Below are 18,293 nucleotides of genomic sequence, written 5' to 3' on the forward strand. Positions count from 1 at the left end.
AATTCATAATAATTAGAAAATTTAAAGCGCCATTTTTCACATTTCCTTAGAAAAGGTTTAATTTATATATTACCTCTATAGAATAAAAGAATCACAAATAATCTTTCAGATCTTTTTGTCTTTTAATCATTTTTTTTTAATTTTTATTTTTTTATTTTTCATTCATAAGATTCTAAAACTAATTTACTAATTTGAAACCATTTTTATACTAACAAATTGTGACAATGCCTACATTATGATCTGCAATGTTAAAGGGATTTTCAGATTTTGGCTGGAAATCTTCCAAGTCATTAATTTCTGTAAACCAATGTTGAATTTTGAAGCTTCATAGGTCTATCTATGAATGTACTTTTCTAAAATGTTAGGAAGTATGATCAACGGACAATGACCACAATCATTTAAGTGGTCATTGTCCTTTACACAATAGTGGGAATGACCGTCGTCTCATCAGTATACATAAATTGACAATGTTTTTTTTTTAAACATTTTGTCAATGGTTCAAATAGGATAACTGGTTTCAAAACTTCATCTATTAATTTTCTTCATAACAGTTAGGGTACATATATTTAGCTCTTGCAGAACCATGTTGATGTTCATTATACATATGTAAATGTTATGCTGAACTGGGTTCCTTCATTATTTCTACCCTTTGACAGTCGTGGTGCGAGTGACCTCACCAAGTACCAGTCACTCCAGAGAAAGGTACAGTTCACTTTTCCCTACTCACGACAATCATGTGTTTCCATATTAAATATTATGTACGTATGCCTTAACTGTGTAAACACACGGTCATCGCGGGTTGGATGAATGACAGCTGTCAATCAGTCCGGAAAAAATGCCAAAATTAATTCATCAACGCGGAGTAATTCTACAGTTATCAATGTTGTCAATAATATCTCATATCAGAATGTGTACCCAACATTTTCACCAATCACATTAGAATTAAGTAATCTAAAAAAAAACAAATAACGTACCTAATGCACTGCTCTATGATCAAAATAAATAAATAGGCCGATAGGTAAACCGCTGGGAAGAATAACTTACCATCGTTGTTGGAAGCCATTCTCACATCGTTTCTATCTGTAGAAATACCTCCATTCATTCATTTCCATTAAACGTCACTGAGAGATTTTTTTGCGAACGCAAACACTCGTCAACTGCACTTATATCGCGATATAATACACAGCTTAGTTTAAACTTCCTTCCTCACAGACATATTGGATAACTACTTCCGGTGAAGTCACATGATCACTTGATGAGAAATAAAAGTATGGGTCACATGATCACAGGTGCGCTTACTTCGAATTTAATCGGATATCTTCGGGTCTTTCCGACAAGAGCAGGTGAAGTACAGAGGAGTTACCTCCCTTGGATTATAAAAAGCCCAACCAAAATCTCGGAGACGTCTCTTAATTAGTTTTTTTTTTACTTTAGTAAACAGATATTAACTATAGAATAAATCAAGGAGGCAATAATTGTCACATTTGGGACATTAATAAAGACATGAGGGCACACATATTTTATTTTGCAGTGTGTATAATATATCAGGGGCGTACATGTATAAATTTACCATGCAATATTTTCATTGCGAAATAATTAATTATTGCAAAAACTAAATAAACAATGCGAATCCGGCAAGTTATCATGCATGGAGAGGCAATACTCCTTACACAAATTACGAAAAAAGTGTCAACAAGCTTTCCACGACACCAAGCCTATGATTCTGTGATTCTGTAACTTTTTCACGAAAATTACTTCAATTTTAAGTAGTTGGCGCATTTCTTATCTGTTTAAATCTGGAATATGCTACAAATCAACTCATGATTATATAATGTAAAATGACCGATTCTCGACGTTTCGTTATTTTTAAAATTATGCAAAATAAAATATGAGCTTGAAATTTGATGAATACATGTATATGGCTAGAATTCTAGATGTACATATCTTTATAGTAAATACAAAAATGTTGTTGATGTTGCATCATCTCAATAAGAAAATTCACAATTTTATATATATATAAGTCGTTTTAGCCCGTGTTTTCTCTGGCCCTGAAACCAGGTGTCAGGGTCAGAGCATGAGGAAACTCGGGCTAACGTCGTTGATAAAAACTGTTTCATCATCACTGGCTTTGACCGTGGACGAGCATTGTATTCATGCTACACTTAAATAGCTCTGTCAAAAACTTTTTGTTCTGGAGATGCTGTGTGCCATGAGGCAGCTATTTGGAACAAAGCTATGGCAAGCCAAGTTGTCATTTATTCGATGAGCAATGTTGACCCAGGATTTTACCAAATTATATCAGATATCATAGATATCTTATAAACATGTAATATAGTAATATACCTCATAAACATATAAGATATTAGGTTTGCACACCAACGCTGTCACGAATGTTTTGCCTTGTCGTGCTATGTTAGACCACCGGTACAGTTGAAAGATTCATTTATATTAAATTCAATTCGAGTTTACTGGAACTTTTATAACTACAACTGTATTTTTATATATAAATGTATTTTACCTACACATACCGTCATGAAAACATCACCAATTGTCTCAATGATCATCCCAATACGTCGTGTTACGGTAACGCGACTTAAATACAAGGTTGATCTCAGGTTTTTGGTCTTGATTTCTTTCTTTTACAGCCCTTCCCACAGGAAATGTATTGCTTTACCCAATGGACTGTGGTTATGTACGTATGGTTATTGAACACATATTCGGACATTATGTAAACGTGTTCCAAGCGTGCAAAATAAGGTAAAGTCAACACAAATTATCATTCTAAATACTGTACAAGGCTCGTCGTTTCAAGAAAACAGGACAACGTAACTATTCGGACATCGTTAAATGACGGACTTAAATTGTCCAAACACTTAACTGTATATCATAATACGGTACTCATTCACCCCTCATTTCATTTCTCTGCATACACATACAAAATAACTTGGCTACGCGCATGGTATTATCACCAAAATGATTCAAACTGATATCATTTTGTTATCTGTGCTGAAACTCATTAGTTCGTTCATTTATTTCACCAGCAGTTTTATATCATAAACACCAGCATTTAAACTATGCCGTTTATCTTTTTTAAAATAGACGACGTCCACGCCTTTGTGAGATTTTGGGTTAAAAGAGTTATTCCCCTTTGAGCATTGACTGGCGTCTACATATTGTATCTCCTTATATCTCATGAAATATAACTTGGATAGATGTTATGTAAAGATAATATTCATAAGATATCTAATAGGATATAAAGATATAGATGTTATGTAATGACGATATCTATAAGATATTTTATTTAATATAAAGATATACATGTATGATATGTTGATAAGATATAAGGATAAATCCCGAAGATATTTTAAAGAATCTTTCATAAATTCTATACTAACCGACTCGTACTACATAATCCTATTACAGAGCTCTGATTGACGTAATAATATGGTCAGCTACCACATTGATCCCATTTGTAGTGATCACTTTCCGGTTCGGTCACTTTATCACAATTTGAATATCTGGGGGCATGACGACGACGACGAGTACTGATGATGATGATGATGATGATGATGATGATGATGATGATGATGATGATGATGATGATGATGATGATGATGACGACGACGACGACGAATATGACGATGACGACGATGATGATGATGATGATGATGATGTTTTTTGTGGGGTTTTTTGTGTATTTTTTTTTTATATCGGAATGTGCGGATATTGTGTGGGGGAAACTGCAACCAACAACAGATCCATGATTTAGATTTTCAAACTGAAGTAGTTCGTATTGTGACGGGTGCAAGTATGTCATTAATTGCATTCACAATCCCTTGCTTATGAAACCCAGAGAAATCTCAAAAAGGCCTAAAAATAGGAATAATCCCTTCCCAACTTAGAGCAAAATAAACGTATGTTTCGTTGACTAGTTATGAATGTTTATATGTAAGAAAAAAGAAAAGCATGGCTGTGCACAAATAAAATAGGGTTTTCATTTTTTTGCATCACCGTTTTCTAATGTAGTAATAAAAAAAAACAGTACTTTCAAAGCAATAGGGTTCGGATAAATAATGTTTTATTTTTTGGAAGTGGACCCTAATTGATCGGCAGACAGTTCGAATGACCTTTTTTTTTTCTTTTTTTTTTTTACGTCAGAAATGATTTTCATTTTTTTATCATTATTCTAACAGGGTTATATATTTTGCCATGATTTAGTTTACAATACGGCTCTGCTGTACCTATGTGTACAGACATTGATAAGGCAATTGTAGTGTACGAATGATAATAGACACAATCTTAATATGATATTCACATTGTTACATATCAGATATCATATGTATCACAATTGTTACTTACTCTAAAATATTTCTTTTTTTTTTCTTTTTAAAAATATTTACACTGCACGACTGTTTGATAACATCACTAAGGTCATTCTATAAAACAGGACAACCTTTAGCTAAAAGAGTATTTAAAAATATTCGTTTTTGCTAAAGGGACATAAAGTCTATCTGCTGTGACAGGGGCGTAACTGGGCACTCGATTAAGTGGAGTCACGAGCGCCGTAGGCGAGAGTCCGAAACCTGTTGAAAGTTCTGTGCCGTGGTAGCGCCGGTAGTTCTGGAAGACACACCACTAAAACGTGGAGTTTTAAAACATTTGGAGCCTGTTGTTTTAGAATTTTAGAAGTGAAAATCGCTTTTTTGTAACTCAAAAATCTCCTCGGTGTACTTTTTATTGCTAGGAATACACTGCACACTTCAACAACATATGAAACGTTGAAAGACAATGGTCTGATAGACTTTAAGTATTATGCCGTCAGACATAAATGGCCGAGATTTTCTCAGTATAACTGTTTTGCTCATTTTTTACAAACACTACCAATATGATCTTTTCAAGATTAACTTTTCTGTGAGTACACCAAGAAGTTTGACACAACAAACTGTTTCAGTGACGTTTTATTACATTTCAAAGGAAGATCTCTACATTTGGATTTTTTTCTTTTTTTCTTGCTTTCTTTCTTTCTTTCTTTCTTTCTTTTTTTCTTTCTTTCTTTTTTTTGTTTGTTTGTTTTTTTTGTTTTTTTTGTTTTTTTTTGGAAAGAGCCGTTCATCATGTTCTGAGTTTTATCAAGATTGAGAGTACACGCGTCATACATGATCTACGTAACAGAAAAAGTTAATTCAACGAAAGGAGTAAATACAAAGAAATCCATTATAAAAACAACAGTTTTGGAAACTATGACGTGACGGATTTAATTCGATTTCCTAGCTCGTGCATGTCCAGGTGTGTTCTCCTTTCGCCCACTTTTTAAAAATAACATTGGGCCAGGTATCTTGTGACAGTCATTATAGTCTGCTTCATATATACCTTACCTGGATCTTACCTGTGTTTTCCCACATTACCTGTATTTTACCTGTATTCTCCCACTTTACATGGTTTTACCTGTATTTTACACAAACTTTAAATTCATCTCATTTCATCATTATTTAACTAATTTTTACATACCATATACCATTTTCATCAGCTAAATTGGCAAAAGACAGCCATAGTACGAATATGTATATATATTTAAGATACTGTACAGTTTTAAGTGATTAAATACTGTAAAACAAAATCATATTAGGTCATTCTTTTGGAAGAACTAAGAACATAAGATTTTACTAATTCAATAATAACTACTTAATTATCATTAATATTTTTATATGTTTATCTTTAATATGATTTGTCTCGTGGAGACTACTGTTTTTTTCCAACATGGTTTGGTATCCCTGGTATTTTTCTTGATACTAATTGACTTAATTAATTATCACCTGTTGGCTTGGGTCCATCAACTGACCACTAATTAATATGGTGAATACAGAATCAGCAATAAATTAAATTTGCGTTGTAATTGGACATTTAAGCTTTTATCTAGGTGGCAATTAGATATGAATACATTTTACAGCTTAAGTGATGGTCACTTTCATTGATGCTGGTCACTCGATTAATCTATTGAGATCAGTGTCCAAGCTGTTTTATTTGTTAGTATATAAGGACATCGGATGGTTAAGTCTATCACTATTTCCCACCAACCACCAGCATGGCAAATGCACAGATTCAGGTGAAATTTCTTCTCAACAAGTTTGGTAGACAGAACATCGCCTACAATGGATTCATTTACCGTGTGAAGAACAACAGAGCAGAGCGCACCTACTGGAGATGTACCGTACAAAACTGCCCAGCCACAATGAGTACCCGCAACAACATCCCTACTGGAAGTGGCCGTCATCCCCACCACCACCCACAGGACAATGCAAAGATCGTCGCCCAGGAGATCATGGAGACGATCCGTACCCGCTGCGTGGAGGATTTTTTTGTTTTTGTTTAACGTCCTATTAACAAAATCAAAAAATCAATCAATAAAATATTTTATTATAGTGTCACATGTTAAAATATACACATATCAATTACAACTTTTCAAAATACATAAAACTATATCAACATCCAGCCATTACTGGCTTATGAGACACTTTGTGTCATTAAAACTATATTTCATCAAATACACAGGGACATGCATCTAAAAATATTACATAGACTAAAAGCATAGAATACTACAAATATACATGTGCATTTGAATAGATAAGAAGACGCATTATTTTAAAAACACTCTTCTTCTACGAAGCATTAAAAATATTGTTTTACCTAATAAATACTGAATATCTGAATTATCCATTAATAAATTAAACTTGTTATTGATATCACATTCTTTAAAATTTTCGCAGACGCTTTCCATAGAATGAAAAAGATTAAGTCTTAGATCGCTGTACATAGGACATTCACACAAAAAGTGAATTTCATTTTCTACATTGTTTGTACAAAATACACAAAATCGTTCGTTTAAAGGAGTTTGAGGTATACTGAAACGACCAGTCTCGATCCTTAAAGGAGCACTTCCACAACGTAACTTGGTTAGAACGCTACGGTAAGGTCTAGGCATGTACTGTTTAGCATAATGTTCTGGTTTGCGGTCTTTCTTAAACTTCCGGTAAGTCCGTAACTTATTACCGTACACAAGACCACGATCGTTCCAAATTTGTCCGAACCAGTCACTTTCGTCTTTTTGTTGAACTTTAAGTTTAATGGCGTTTACAGTGTGATAAGTGGGTCTGACGGCAGATTCCAATAAGTTTTCGATACTGTATTTTTTCCCGAGTTTCACTACCCGCGCGTCCCACGAATCACGCCTTCGCATGGACCAGTTGTGAATCTTTCTTAGTAACTTGTCAGGGTTAGCAGACTTCACACGACAGTAGAACCTGAACACTTCAATCCTCTGTTTGCTAAGGGTAGACAACCAGCCCATGTCACCAATGACGCCGGCGTTTGACGTATTCTTTGTCGCTCCAAGAAACACCTTGATTGCTCTGTTTTGGACGTTGTTGATTTCTCTACGTTCAGCCTGACCCCAAATTGCAGAGCAATACAGTAGCACTGGCTGTACTAGGCTTTCATAAAGTTTTGTGAATACAGAGTACGTCATTCCACCGGCACGGTAAAACTTTGAAATAAGAAGTCCAAGGGCTCGACTTGCAGATTTTGATAGTTCTTGCACTGCTAGCTTCATATCAGCATGTTCGTCAAACCAGAGGCCTAAATATTTATATCGATCCATGCGTTCCAAAGAATGGCCGTTACAATTAAATGCATACTGGGTAGCAGGTAAGCTCCGAGGTCTAAAATGTACTATCTTTGTCTTCCCAGAATTCACGGATAACCGCCAGCGTGCGCACCATGATGACACTATGTTCAAAAGCGATTGTAACTTGTCTTCTGATGACGTCATTAGCACAATATCGTCAGCGTAAAAAAGACAACTCAGACTAACGCCGTCTATGTCGATTCCTTCACCAGAGGAGTTCAGCTCCTCAATTAAATCGTTTATATACAGCGCGAATAGCGTCGGTGAGGCTAAACATCCTTGTTTTACGCCACGGGACACAGATAGCCAATCCGTATGTAAGTTGTTAACACGTACGCAACAGGTGACGCCGTTATAAAGTGCGAACACAGCGTTATACAAGGGGCCCTTTATTCCCGATTGTAAAAGCTTATACCATAAGCATTCCCTGTCGACCGTGTCAAATGCTTTACGTAGGTCTATGAAACACGAGTACGTCGAATTTTTGGCATTTATGCGGTTCTTTACAACACTATAAAGCGAGTAGACATGATCTTGACAACTTCTGTCCTTGCGAAATCCGTTCTGCGCGTCATGAAGGATGTTATGTTTCTCTAGCCAAGAGGAAAGACGACGATTGAGGATGTCGCAATACACCTTGCATGGAACGGATAACAATGTAATACCACGATTAACAGCCAGGGTCATTTAAGGACGTGTCAGGTTTTGGAGGTGGAGGAAAGCCGGAATACCCGGAGAAAAACCACCGGCCTACGGTCAGTACCTGGCAACTGCCCCACGTAGGTTTCGAACTCGCAACCCAGAGGTTGAGGGCTAGTGTTAAAGTGTCGGGACACCTTAACCACTCGGCCACCGCGGCCCCTGCGTGGAGGAGGTAAAGCCCATACCCAGGATCTACAATGAAGAGGTTACCAAGCTACGCAACAACAATTGGAACAACGACACACTGTCCACTGTCCAACAACTACCCACATTCCAGTCCAGCAAGAAGTCACTTTATAGCGCCAGACGTACCCAGACTCCTCAACTACCCAAGACGATCCAGGACATCAACCTCGAGGGAAAGTGGACACGGACAACTGCCGGGGAAGAATTCCCTCTACTTGATGATGGTGACCAATCCAGAATTATAGCCTTTGCGACATCAGACAACCTGATTGACCTCTGCAACGCCGACACCCTCTTCTGTGATGGAACTTTCTACACCTGCCCGACCAAGTTTCACCAGATCTACACCATCCATGCCAAGATAGAAGACCAGATGTACCCACTCGTGTACAGTCTACTACCCAACAAGACACACGCCACATATGAACGACTTTTCACGTTACTCAAGACCAAGATGACAGAACTCAACCCCACTACTGTTTTTCTAGACTTCGAGGCTGCCGCACATAACGCCATCCGCATTATCTTCCCAGCTGTGATACTGAAGGGCTGTTTTTTCCATTACAGTCAGTGTATTTGGAGGAAAGCCCAGCAGACAGGACTCCAACAACTTTATGCCGACAATGACGACGTCAGACTACTGGTACGAAGAGCCGCTGTACTACCCCTTGTTCCGTTGGACCGTATAGAAGATGCTGACGTACCACAGGACACTACTACATTCACAGATTACATCGTCACACGTGGATAGAACGCAACTCTGGAACCACTATGAGACCGAGGGCCCAAGGACAACCAACCACATTGAAGGATGGCACAGCAAACTAAAGAAGAAAGTAGAACACTCACACCCAAACATCTTCAGCATCATTCGTGTTTGCCAGGAGATCCAGACCACCAACGAGATAACGCGCATCCAGCAAGATTTCGGAGGACAACCGAGACCCAGGGCCAAACGATACAGAAACATTGACAGTCGCCTTAACCAACTGAAGGAACGCTTGGAGACCGGAACCATTGATGTCATCCAGTACGCCGATGCAGCATCCCATCTTTTACATCTTGAGTAATAACTAGATGATTCAATGCTAACTGTGTGTGCATTTAAAATTTTATGAACAATTTATCATCCATTGTCCAGTGCTTAGTATTACTAACTGTGTGTGCATTTAAAATTTTATGAACAATTTATCATCCATTGTCCAGTGCTAAGTATTACTAGTTATATATCACGTATTTGACTGATTGATGTAAATATTATGTGCTAGTGTATTCTCTGTATAATAAAAGTATTGTAATATGCATTCTTTCCTTTGTCATAAAATTATTTGTCATATACTTCCGAAGTTTGTCATGAAATATATTCATATGATACCGTTGATTCTTTAAAAAAAAATAAAGATTTATAATTGTCAATTTTGTTGTGTTAGTAGTTGAATTGGTAAATATATATATATATATATATATAACTGATAACGGACAAAAGAAGACGTTACATTTAATATAAATTACTAATATAATGATAATATTTGTGATGTAGTGTGACTTTGAAAAAATACAGGTAAATATCTGCATGTATTTACGGACTTTCCCAGAACAGACTATAATTGGTGGGCCATTGTTCTCAAGTGTTTATATAATTCTTTTAAACTCCAAAAAGTGGGCGAAAGGAGAACAAACCGTTGTCTTTTCAATTATCATTGAATGGTTATGTTTTTAAAGCTTCCGTTTGTTGTATAAACAAATAAAGAAAGAAAGAATACGAACAGAAAACGAATGAAATAATCGTGAAGAAAGACAATTATTTCGACATTTTGCCAGTGACATATCTTATCATATGTCCCTGATTTTGCGGAAAGTTGTTTTATCGACTATAAAAAGGCATTCGATTATATAAGTAGACAAAATCTTTGGTTTAAATTGATTAAGGAGAGTATTGAAGGTAAAATGCTGAAGATTATTAGAAGTCTATATGATAATGTAAGATGCTGTATAAAGCATAATGGTCTCTCAGACTTCTACGAAGTGAATTGTGGATTATTCCAAGGGGAAATATTGTCCCCTCTGCTTTTTACACTGTTCATAAATGACCTAGAAATCAATTTTATCAATGATAATTGTAAATCAATAGAAATAAGAACAATTAATATATTTTTACTCATGTATGCAGACGATACAGTGCTGGTGTCCGAATCTCCTGAAGAATTTTCATAGTGAATTTTATGAAATTTGTTGTAATATAAACATTATTGGACATTTTACATTTTCCATAATTTTGGATTTCTTCGTCGTCTAATTTCTCTTTGTAAAAAAGTTACACTTACAAATTATTTAATTACATCTCAACCAGCTGTCTGTCTTTTGAAAGTGATATGTATAATTCCCCTTTTCTCATTGTTATCGGATTAAACCGCGCAATATGTATGTACATTTACCTTTTGATGTTAATTAACTGGTCTGGCCAGGTATGACACCTAGCCTCGGACAAAGGACAATTAAGCTTATTATCTCACCTGTCTGAAATGTGACCATCCGAGTACTAAAATACCACCTGTCAATCATTAGTATTAACTCTAGCTTAAATACTATGTGTAAGGTTTTGTAAAATTAATTAGAGCCTAGAGTTCGGACTGCACGGGTCGATTTTTCGGATATTCCGTAAATCGCCTGCCGACTCCTAGAAAGTTTAGTTTAATAAATACGATATCTTGGACCGTATTTCAACATCTTTGGATTTTATATCTATTTTACAAAAATATTACAACGACCGGAAAAATCGTTGTGATAGAATTACAAAGCATGCTGAACTCGTTACAAAATTATACAAGGAAATGGAGCTTAACTGTTAATATTAATAAAACCAAAATTGTGGTATTTAGAAACGGGGGCAATATTAGGAATAATGAGAAATGGTTTTTACAATAATGAAGAAATCGAAATAGTGAACGAATTCAATGATCTTGGGCTAATGATGAATTATAACGGGACATTTTTTAAGACACAAAAGAAAATTGCCGAACAAGGAAACAAAGCTCTATTTGCTATGTCTAATGTTTGTAAACGTAATTATTTTAATATAGAAACCTCATTGGCAGTCTTCAATACATATGTTAGTAGTATATTAAATTATGGGTGTGAAATATGGGGTTTTCACAAAGCTCCAGACATTGAAAAGATCCATTTCGGTTTCTTGAAAAGACTATTAGGTGTAAGGAAAAATACTACAAATGCAATGGTTTATTTTGAACCTGGTAGAGTCCCATTGTTAATAGTTAGAAAAATTAGAATATTCTCCTATTGGATGAAGCTCAAAAATACTAATAATTGCATTTTAAAGGAGTGTCTTGAAGATATGGTAGCGAATAATGATAACTGGATAGTAAATTTAAGACACGAGTAAGGAAAAATTGGAATCGGATACATATTCAATTTACCCACAGTTCAGAAGGTTGATTTAGAGATTTTTAAGTTAAGGTTAAAAGATATGTTCCAGCAAGAATGTTAAACAATAGTAAATAATTCTTCTAAAGGAAATTTGTATAAATATTTAACTATGTGTTTCTGTTTGCAACCATATTTACATAAACCCATTAATACTAGATGTTTGAGAAATATTGCCAAAATACGATTATCGGCCCATGATTTGCTTATTGAAAGAGGGAGATATAGAAATTTACAGAGAAATGAACGAATATGCACATTATGTAATAATAACGACATAGAAGATGAATTTCATTTCATAATTAAATGTTATTTTTATAGTTATATTAGATACAAATATTTGAAACCATATTACAGAAGGAACCCGAGTATGTTCAAGTTTGTTCAGTTATTAACTACAGAAAATGTAAAAGAATTGTGTAAGTTAGGGAAATATATCGGTCTAGCCCTTGAAAGAAGAAAGTCAAATTTGATTTAAGACCAGGTGTATTTTTTGTACTCTCACTCTATCTCATATGTGTATATTGGGTTTGTATGTGGCTGGGGAGGGGTAGGGGATACATGTGAGATTGTATGAATGGTGAGTATGGGCATAATCTGATTGAAGTTATGTGTAATTAAGTTTCCATCAAACACACTAATTACATCTAATTTCAAATAGATTGAGTGGGCGAGAGGCGTATGGTGAAAGTTGTGTGCCAGGTAGATACTAGTGCTGTTATGTTTGCCTTTGTATATAATGTATCATGTCTTGTGTTATTGTGATAAGTTGTAAAACTTAAGCAAATAAAGAATCTGAATCTGAGTTGTCTTTTCAATAATCATTGAATGGTTATGTTTTTAAAGCTTCCGTTTGTTGTATAAACAAATAAGAAAGAAAGAATACGAAAAGAAAACGAATGGAATATACGTGAAGAAAGACAGTTATTTCGACATTTTGCCAGTGACATATCTTATTATATGTCCTTGATTTTGCGGAGAAAGGATGTACGTTACACACAAAGGGGTGGGATGGACACGGACATCTTATCGAGAAAAAAATCACGTTATATATAAGCATATAAACTTTATCTGCGGAGATCAAACAATATTGTTATCTGAGAAATCTTTCTAGACAGCCCCGCCCCAATTTCGAAGTTAAAAGGAGCGTATATCGTATATTGAACACCTTTGGCAAGCTAACTTGGCCCCGTCCCTACCTGTTCGGAATGTGAGTCAATTAACAGGTGTGTCTATACCGGTCCTATTGGGTTATATAAGCTACTCACGTTTGTTATTTCATTGTTACCTATTCAACGCCTATAAGTTCTATAACTGTTTGATCTGCGACCCACTGGAGGGCAAAAACAATCATGATTTCGAAACAGCCAGCGAGACCACCGATACTATGAATAGAATGAATGACGTCATTATTAAACCTTTGTCACGCGTGACCTGCCCACGGGGAATTCCCGGAGAATTTTGGTGAAATCCACGCTAGGCACCGCGATACAACCACGCCTAAAATTAACTGTAACCGCTACAGCTCGATAAAAAAGTTTGGAAGTTTATAAGAAAGATATTCTGGAGTCATCTTCAACTTTGATTACAGGTGTGTACAGGTAGGTCGTACTTATCTAGTATTTGTGACAGGTAGACAATTGAAATTGACGAGTGCATGCGTGTGTGTGTTTATATATTGATTTCAGGCATTGTCTTACCTGTTCTTTTGCTTTGTAGTTGAATATTTACAATATGTATATCTTATCTTGTACATGTATAAGTATTGTGAACAGAAAAATGCACATTTTCCACAAAATATCTAGTACTCTTTGACAGAGTTTTACATGTCTATCTGACGTTTTACCGACATTTTTTTTTATTTCGCCTTCGTACGTGAGGTCGGAGCATATAGCCGACATCAGAATAATTCAGACTAAGTTCGAGCATGTAATAATTTAAGTTATCCAAACATACTTCACTAAAAGTTGTCAGATATCTTAAACAATCTCATGGGGCACATACTATACATAACCGACATTTGTTATGGTCAAGCACTCAGAACTTTCAACATCACAATGTATGAAGAGATGGGATTTTATAAGTAATCAATTATATAAAAAAAAAATGTTTATTGAATTTTTATTAAAAAATCAAATGTTTTTATTTATTTATAGAAATAAAAAAAAAATATTTTAATTAACCCCTTACAATTAATTTCATGAATACTGGAATTGACTTAACAAGTTTCAGTGGGGTATGAAAAAAAATTGTTTGCAACATTTTTTTCATACCCCTATGAAACTAAAAATAATTGATATCAATGCTTATAGTTAATTTTTGAAATTTATTTTCAAAACCAAAACATGTTTTATGTACAATTTAACTGAGCTTATAAGGGATTATTTTTTACAAATCAATGCGCAATGTCATATTTTTCGTGCAATTTTTCAGATATTTTTTTCATACAGGTATGAAAAAAAATCTTAACCAATCAGAAAGCTGCATTCTGCATGCAAACAATGGAAAATTAATTATTTAAATTTTTAAAGACTTTGACAGATTTTGTATCTTTTAAAACTTTCAGAGTTACAAATTGTTAAAACATAGCCCACACTCGCGTAATTTCAGACACATATACATTTTGCCTCCAGATGCATATCCATTCCTTCTTTCAGTGACTATTGGACGGTCTAGTGTCCAGCTTGGCCATGAAAATATTTTCTCAGTAATAGTCCAGTCTAAAGCCCATAAAGGATATTTGAAGGAGTGACATGATATGTATCGAAAGCAAGGCTACTATGTAATATTGGTTTGGGTGAAAATTGTACACCAGTTCCAGGCAATATTCAAGCAACCGAACTGTGAGCTTTATTTTCATTTCAACAACGGCTTTATCAAAGGTCTAAAGCTTATTTTAGTTTTGCTAGAAAGTTTCATTTTCATACATTAAGACCTTATTGATATCTAAAAAAACAACATGAAGTTTTTATAGTGCAGATATATATATTAGAAAGAGATACGGGCACAAAAAGTAGCCAAGAACAAACAGTATCAAGACGGATGTAGGCTTCTCTGTTTCTTGTTTGATGACATTCCCACGATCTATCGTCCCATCCAAAGATATCTTTGGATTCTGTCTGTGTCATTTTCGTTTTTTTCCCTTTTTTTTTTTTTGCGGATTTTCACCGTTTTCCTTTAAGCATGTTTTTTCGGCCATTTTTGTTTCCATATCAGAACATCAGCTTTTGCGCTGCATTATATAGGATCAGAGCGTCTTATATGGGAGCCGCATATATATATAGGAGCCTTATTTGCATGTTATCTCGCGATCGTCATCTTAACAATTTACGTAGATTGGTCAGTGATTTACCATATATATTTACGTTATTACACATTTTTACGGAACCCAGCATTATGTGAATACATTGTATAGACAATCTTGATTTAGCTCTTTGTTTCATTTAATGAGAAAATTGTAATTTGCTGCGGGATTGACCATCTTTAATATGATTTCACTTGTATTTTGATAAAAGTATAATTTGACCATTGCAATATTTAATAATAATATGACTTTTATTCAATATACAATAAAAAGTAACATTGGCATATACTTATTTTTAGTGATATAATTTGACTTTACTTTAGTTGCTAAAATATGAAACACATCACTTAAATTTCTTTTCATTATTTGATAAATAGTAATAATAATAAATAAAAAAGTTATGAGCCTGCAAACATGTGCATTGGATTATCACAGTAATGGTTTGAATATGTTGTGGTACTGGTATAAAAACCGATGAACTGCGTTTCAACATCGTCGGTTCGGTTGTCGGTTTGTTTACTCAAGATCTCAGTTTGGTTCGGTTCTAAAATTACTCAGTGCTAATTATTGCAAAATGGTAGTCTTGGTCAGCCAGACGCTTGTTGTCTTCCTATGTAATGATCAAGCATGCAGCTAGCACCGAAAACGGAAATAGAAAATATCAAACTGAACTAAATAATTCCGGAAATGGGGCCTGTTCGTTTATGCGGACAAACTAGTTCGTCAGTTTTTTAATGTAATATTTCAAATATATATCTTGATGGACCTGCAAATGTTAATACAGGCCTTGGAGTCTTTGTCAAGGCTTGTCTGAAAACAATATAATATCACCAGGTCGTCTTTATTTCATAAACGAACAACACCGGTCCAAGTGGTCTAACAATTTGGACCGCAAAAATGAAAACAATGCTGTACTACCTGTATTTGGTACTGCATGGTTCGAACAAGGTGTGATACTGGTTTAATTTCGAACAAGGAAGTATTCATATAACATATTTGTAAATCCTGTCAAAACCACAAGCGAAAAAAAATCTGTCGAAAGAAACAGGATATGTTGATTGTGAATGGGATTTTCTAATATTAGTAATTAATATGAGTCAAATTTAAACTGTGATAGGTTAGTGTCACAACATTATACAGCTTAATGATATATGGGTCAATTGATATATGAGCATTTAAGAACATGAAGATGTGCGACATGGTATATTAAATCAAATTGTGTTGTAAATTGGATTGTTAAGTTGGTAAGTAGGAGTCTATAATAACATTTAACCAACAGTTGTAAAAGGCAAATCAAAAATTATAAGTCAGACCGAATACAATATTATTAGATATTTATTCATTATTTTGAGAAGAAGAAAAAGTTATTGAAAAAGTTTATATTCTTTACATTAACAGGAAAAAAACTTATACTGTATACATTAGTAATGATGGTTGATCTGTATGCTGTAAACAAATTGTGAAACACTTTACCTTTCAAAGGTCTTTATACAGATGAAATTAATAATTCTACATTATAAGAATTTGAAATACCCAGTATATAAATAACCTGACCAGATCTTTTGTTTCTAGCTTGTGAAGAAAGGGTTACATATATATTGTTACTTGTCACCCATAAAACTAAAAAGGTTTCATGCCGAATTAGAAATCTGTTTGAGAGATGTAAGGACAGGAACAGGACCAAGTTCTACCTGGATTTTCAAAGCCAGGTGTTTTAATTATTCTCAGATAACAGAGGAATTTATGGTCAATTCAAATCTAAATAAATAAAATTTGATGTAACACTTCTAAGGAAACAGGGGAATTTTGAGATACAGCCCGTAGATTCTTGTCTGCTGAATGCTGTGGTCAGTCGGTCAGTTTGACTTTATTGTGGGCGGCTCTTTTGGTACAGGTAAACATTGTTATCTTGTCCAGACAGGGAGTATTTAGAGTTGTCTCCCCTTGAAGGCATTGTCAGCTGATTAAGCAGTATGTAATAGTACATTTACCGTATTTATCCAACAATTAGCCCATGTCGGATAATAAGCATGGTCATTATTCCAATGCAGCTATGTAGATAACTGACCCTTATATTACATTGTTCTGAAATTAATTAAATTTATCCCCATTTGAGGTAAAGTTAAGGTGGTGACGCCCTCTACCTTCTATCCCACCCCACACACAACCCCCACCCCGGGGCTTATTACAGGATAATTATGGTAAAAGTTGTATGAGGTGCATTTTGTAACATTAAATTGTGAGTACATACATGCACCACTATAGATATTGTATTGTCAATTGTTACCGGCAGTCACCACTTAAAAGATGCTCAATATACACCATCAACAGCGTATACACTAGGCTTGCCACGAAGCGATATCTAATTATCCGCAGTATAGAAATATATATTATATCAACACCAAAAAAATCAGGAATTTTTTTTAAAGAATTTAGAAACAATCACGTACCAGACGGAAAGTTACGATCCAGATATAGAGACAAAGTACAATGGAATTTCCTCTGGAAGAAATTGGTTACTTTAAATATATTCACTTTACATTTAAAAGCAGAAAAAATAAATGCTGAAAATTTGGTACGGTGGTAATAGCATGAAATATGTAACATTTGGCATTGTACAAATTATACATCAGGCGTTAAAAAAAATAGCTGAGTTTCCGCTAACCTTAACGTCCTATTATATTTTTGTGCCTACCCTGAAGTTTTTTTTGTCTTTTTCAAGGAAGAAATATTAAAGTCAAGATTCCTTGTCGATGTAACCATTGTAAAGACTATTCTCTAAAATATAAAGATTTCCCTACCTACCTTCCCTATGTTTTTCTGGCACGTAATGGAAATGTACATATTATTTTTTTAGGCCTCCGCCTTTTCTTGTTTTCAATTGATCATAGTTATGCTCATATAATCTTCATGTTCGAATTCCTGTACTTCATCACATTTACGTCGTCATGTTAACACATAAAAATATATTTCATCAAA

General features: G+C 34.7%; 2 protein-coding genes across 6 annotated transcripts in view; one reads left to right on the top strand and one right to left on the bottom strand.

The window, feature by feature from the left end:
* Nucleotides 1–1,215, bottom strand: part of LOC117331235 (FYVE, RhoGEF and PH domain-containing protein 6-like) — a 56,346-nt gene extending 55,131 nt beyond the window's left edge. Inside the window, exon 1 of the mRNA XM_033889834.1 lies at nt 1,045–1,215. Within this exon, the coding sequence (XP_033745725.1) occupies nt 1,045–1,102 (58 nt within the window). The 5' untranslated portion in view covers nt 1,103–1,215. The remainder of the gene's footprint in view (nt 1–1,044) is intronic.
* A 12,273-nt stretch (nt 1,216–13,488) lies between these two features.
* Nucleotides 13,489–18,293, top strand: part of LOC117330925 (protein kinase C delta type-like) — a 113,762-nt gene continuing 108,957 nt past the window's right edge. Inside the window, exon 1 of one of the 5 annotated variants that reach the window (XM_033889489.1) lies at nt 13,489–13,611. The gene's annotated coding sequence lies outside the window, so the exon portion shown is untranslated. The remainder of the gene's footprint in view (nt 13,612–18,293) is intronic. The other 4 variants (XM_033889494.1, XM_033889490.1, XM_033889491.1 and 1 more) reach the window with 4 other exon arrangements.

The sequence above is a fragment of the Pecten maximus genome, chromosome 7, assembly GCF_902652985.1.
Source record: "Pecten maximus chromosome 7, xPecMax1.1, whole genome shotgun sequence".
Lineage (NCBI taxonomy): Eukaryota > Metazoa > Mollusca > Bivalvia > Pectinida > Pectinidae > Pecten > Pecten maximus.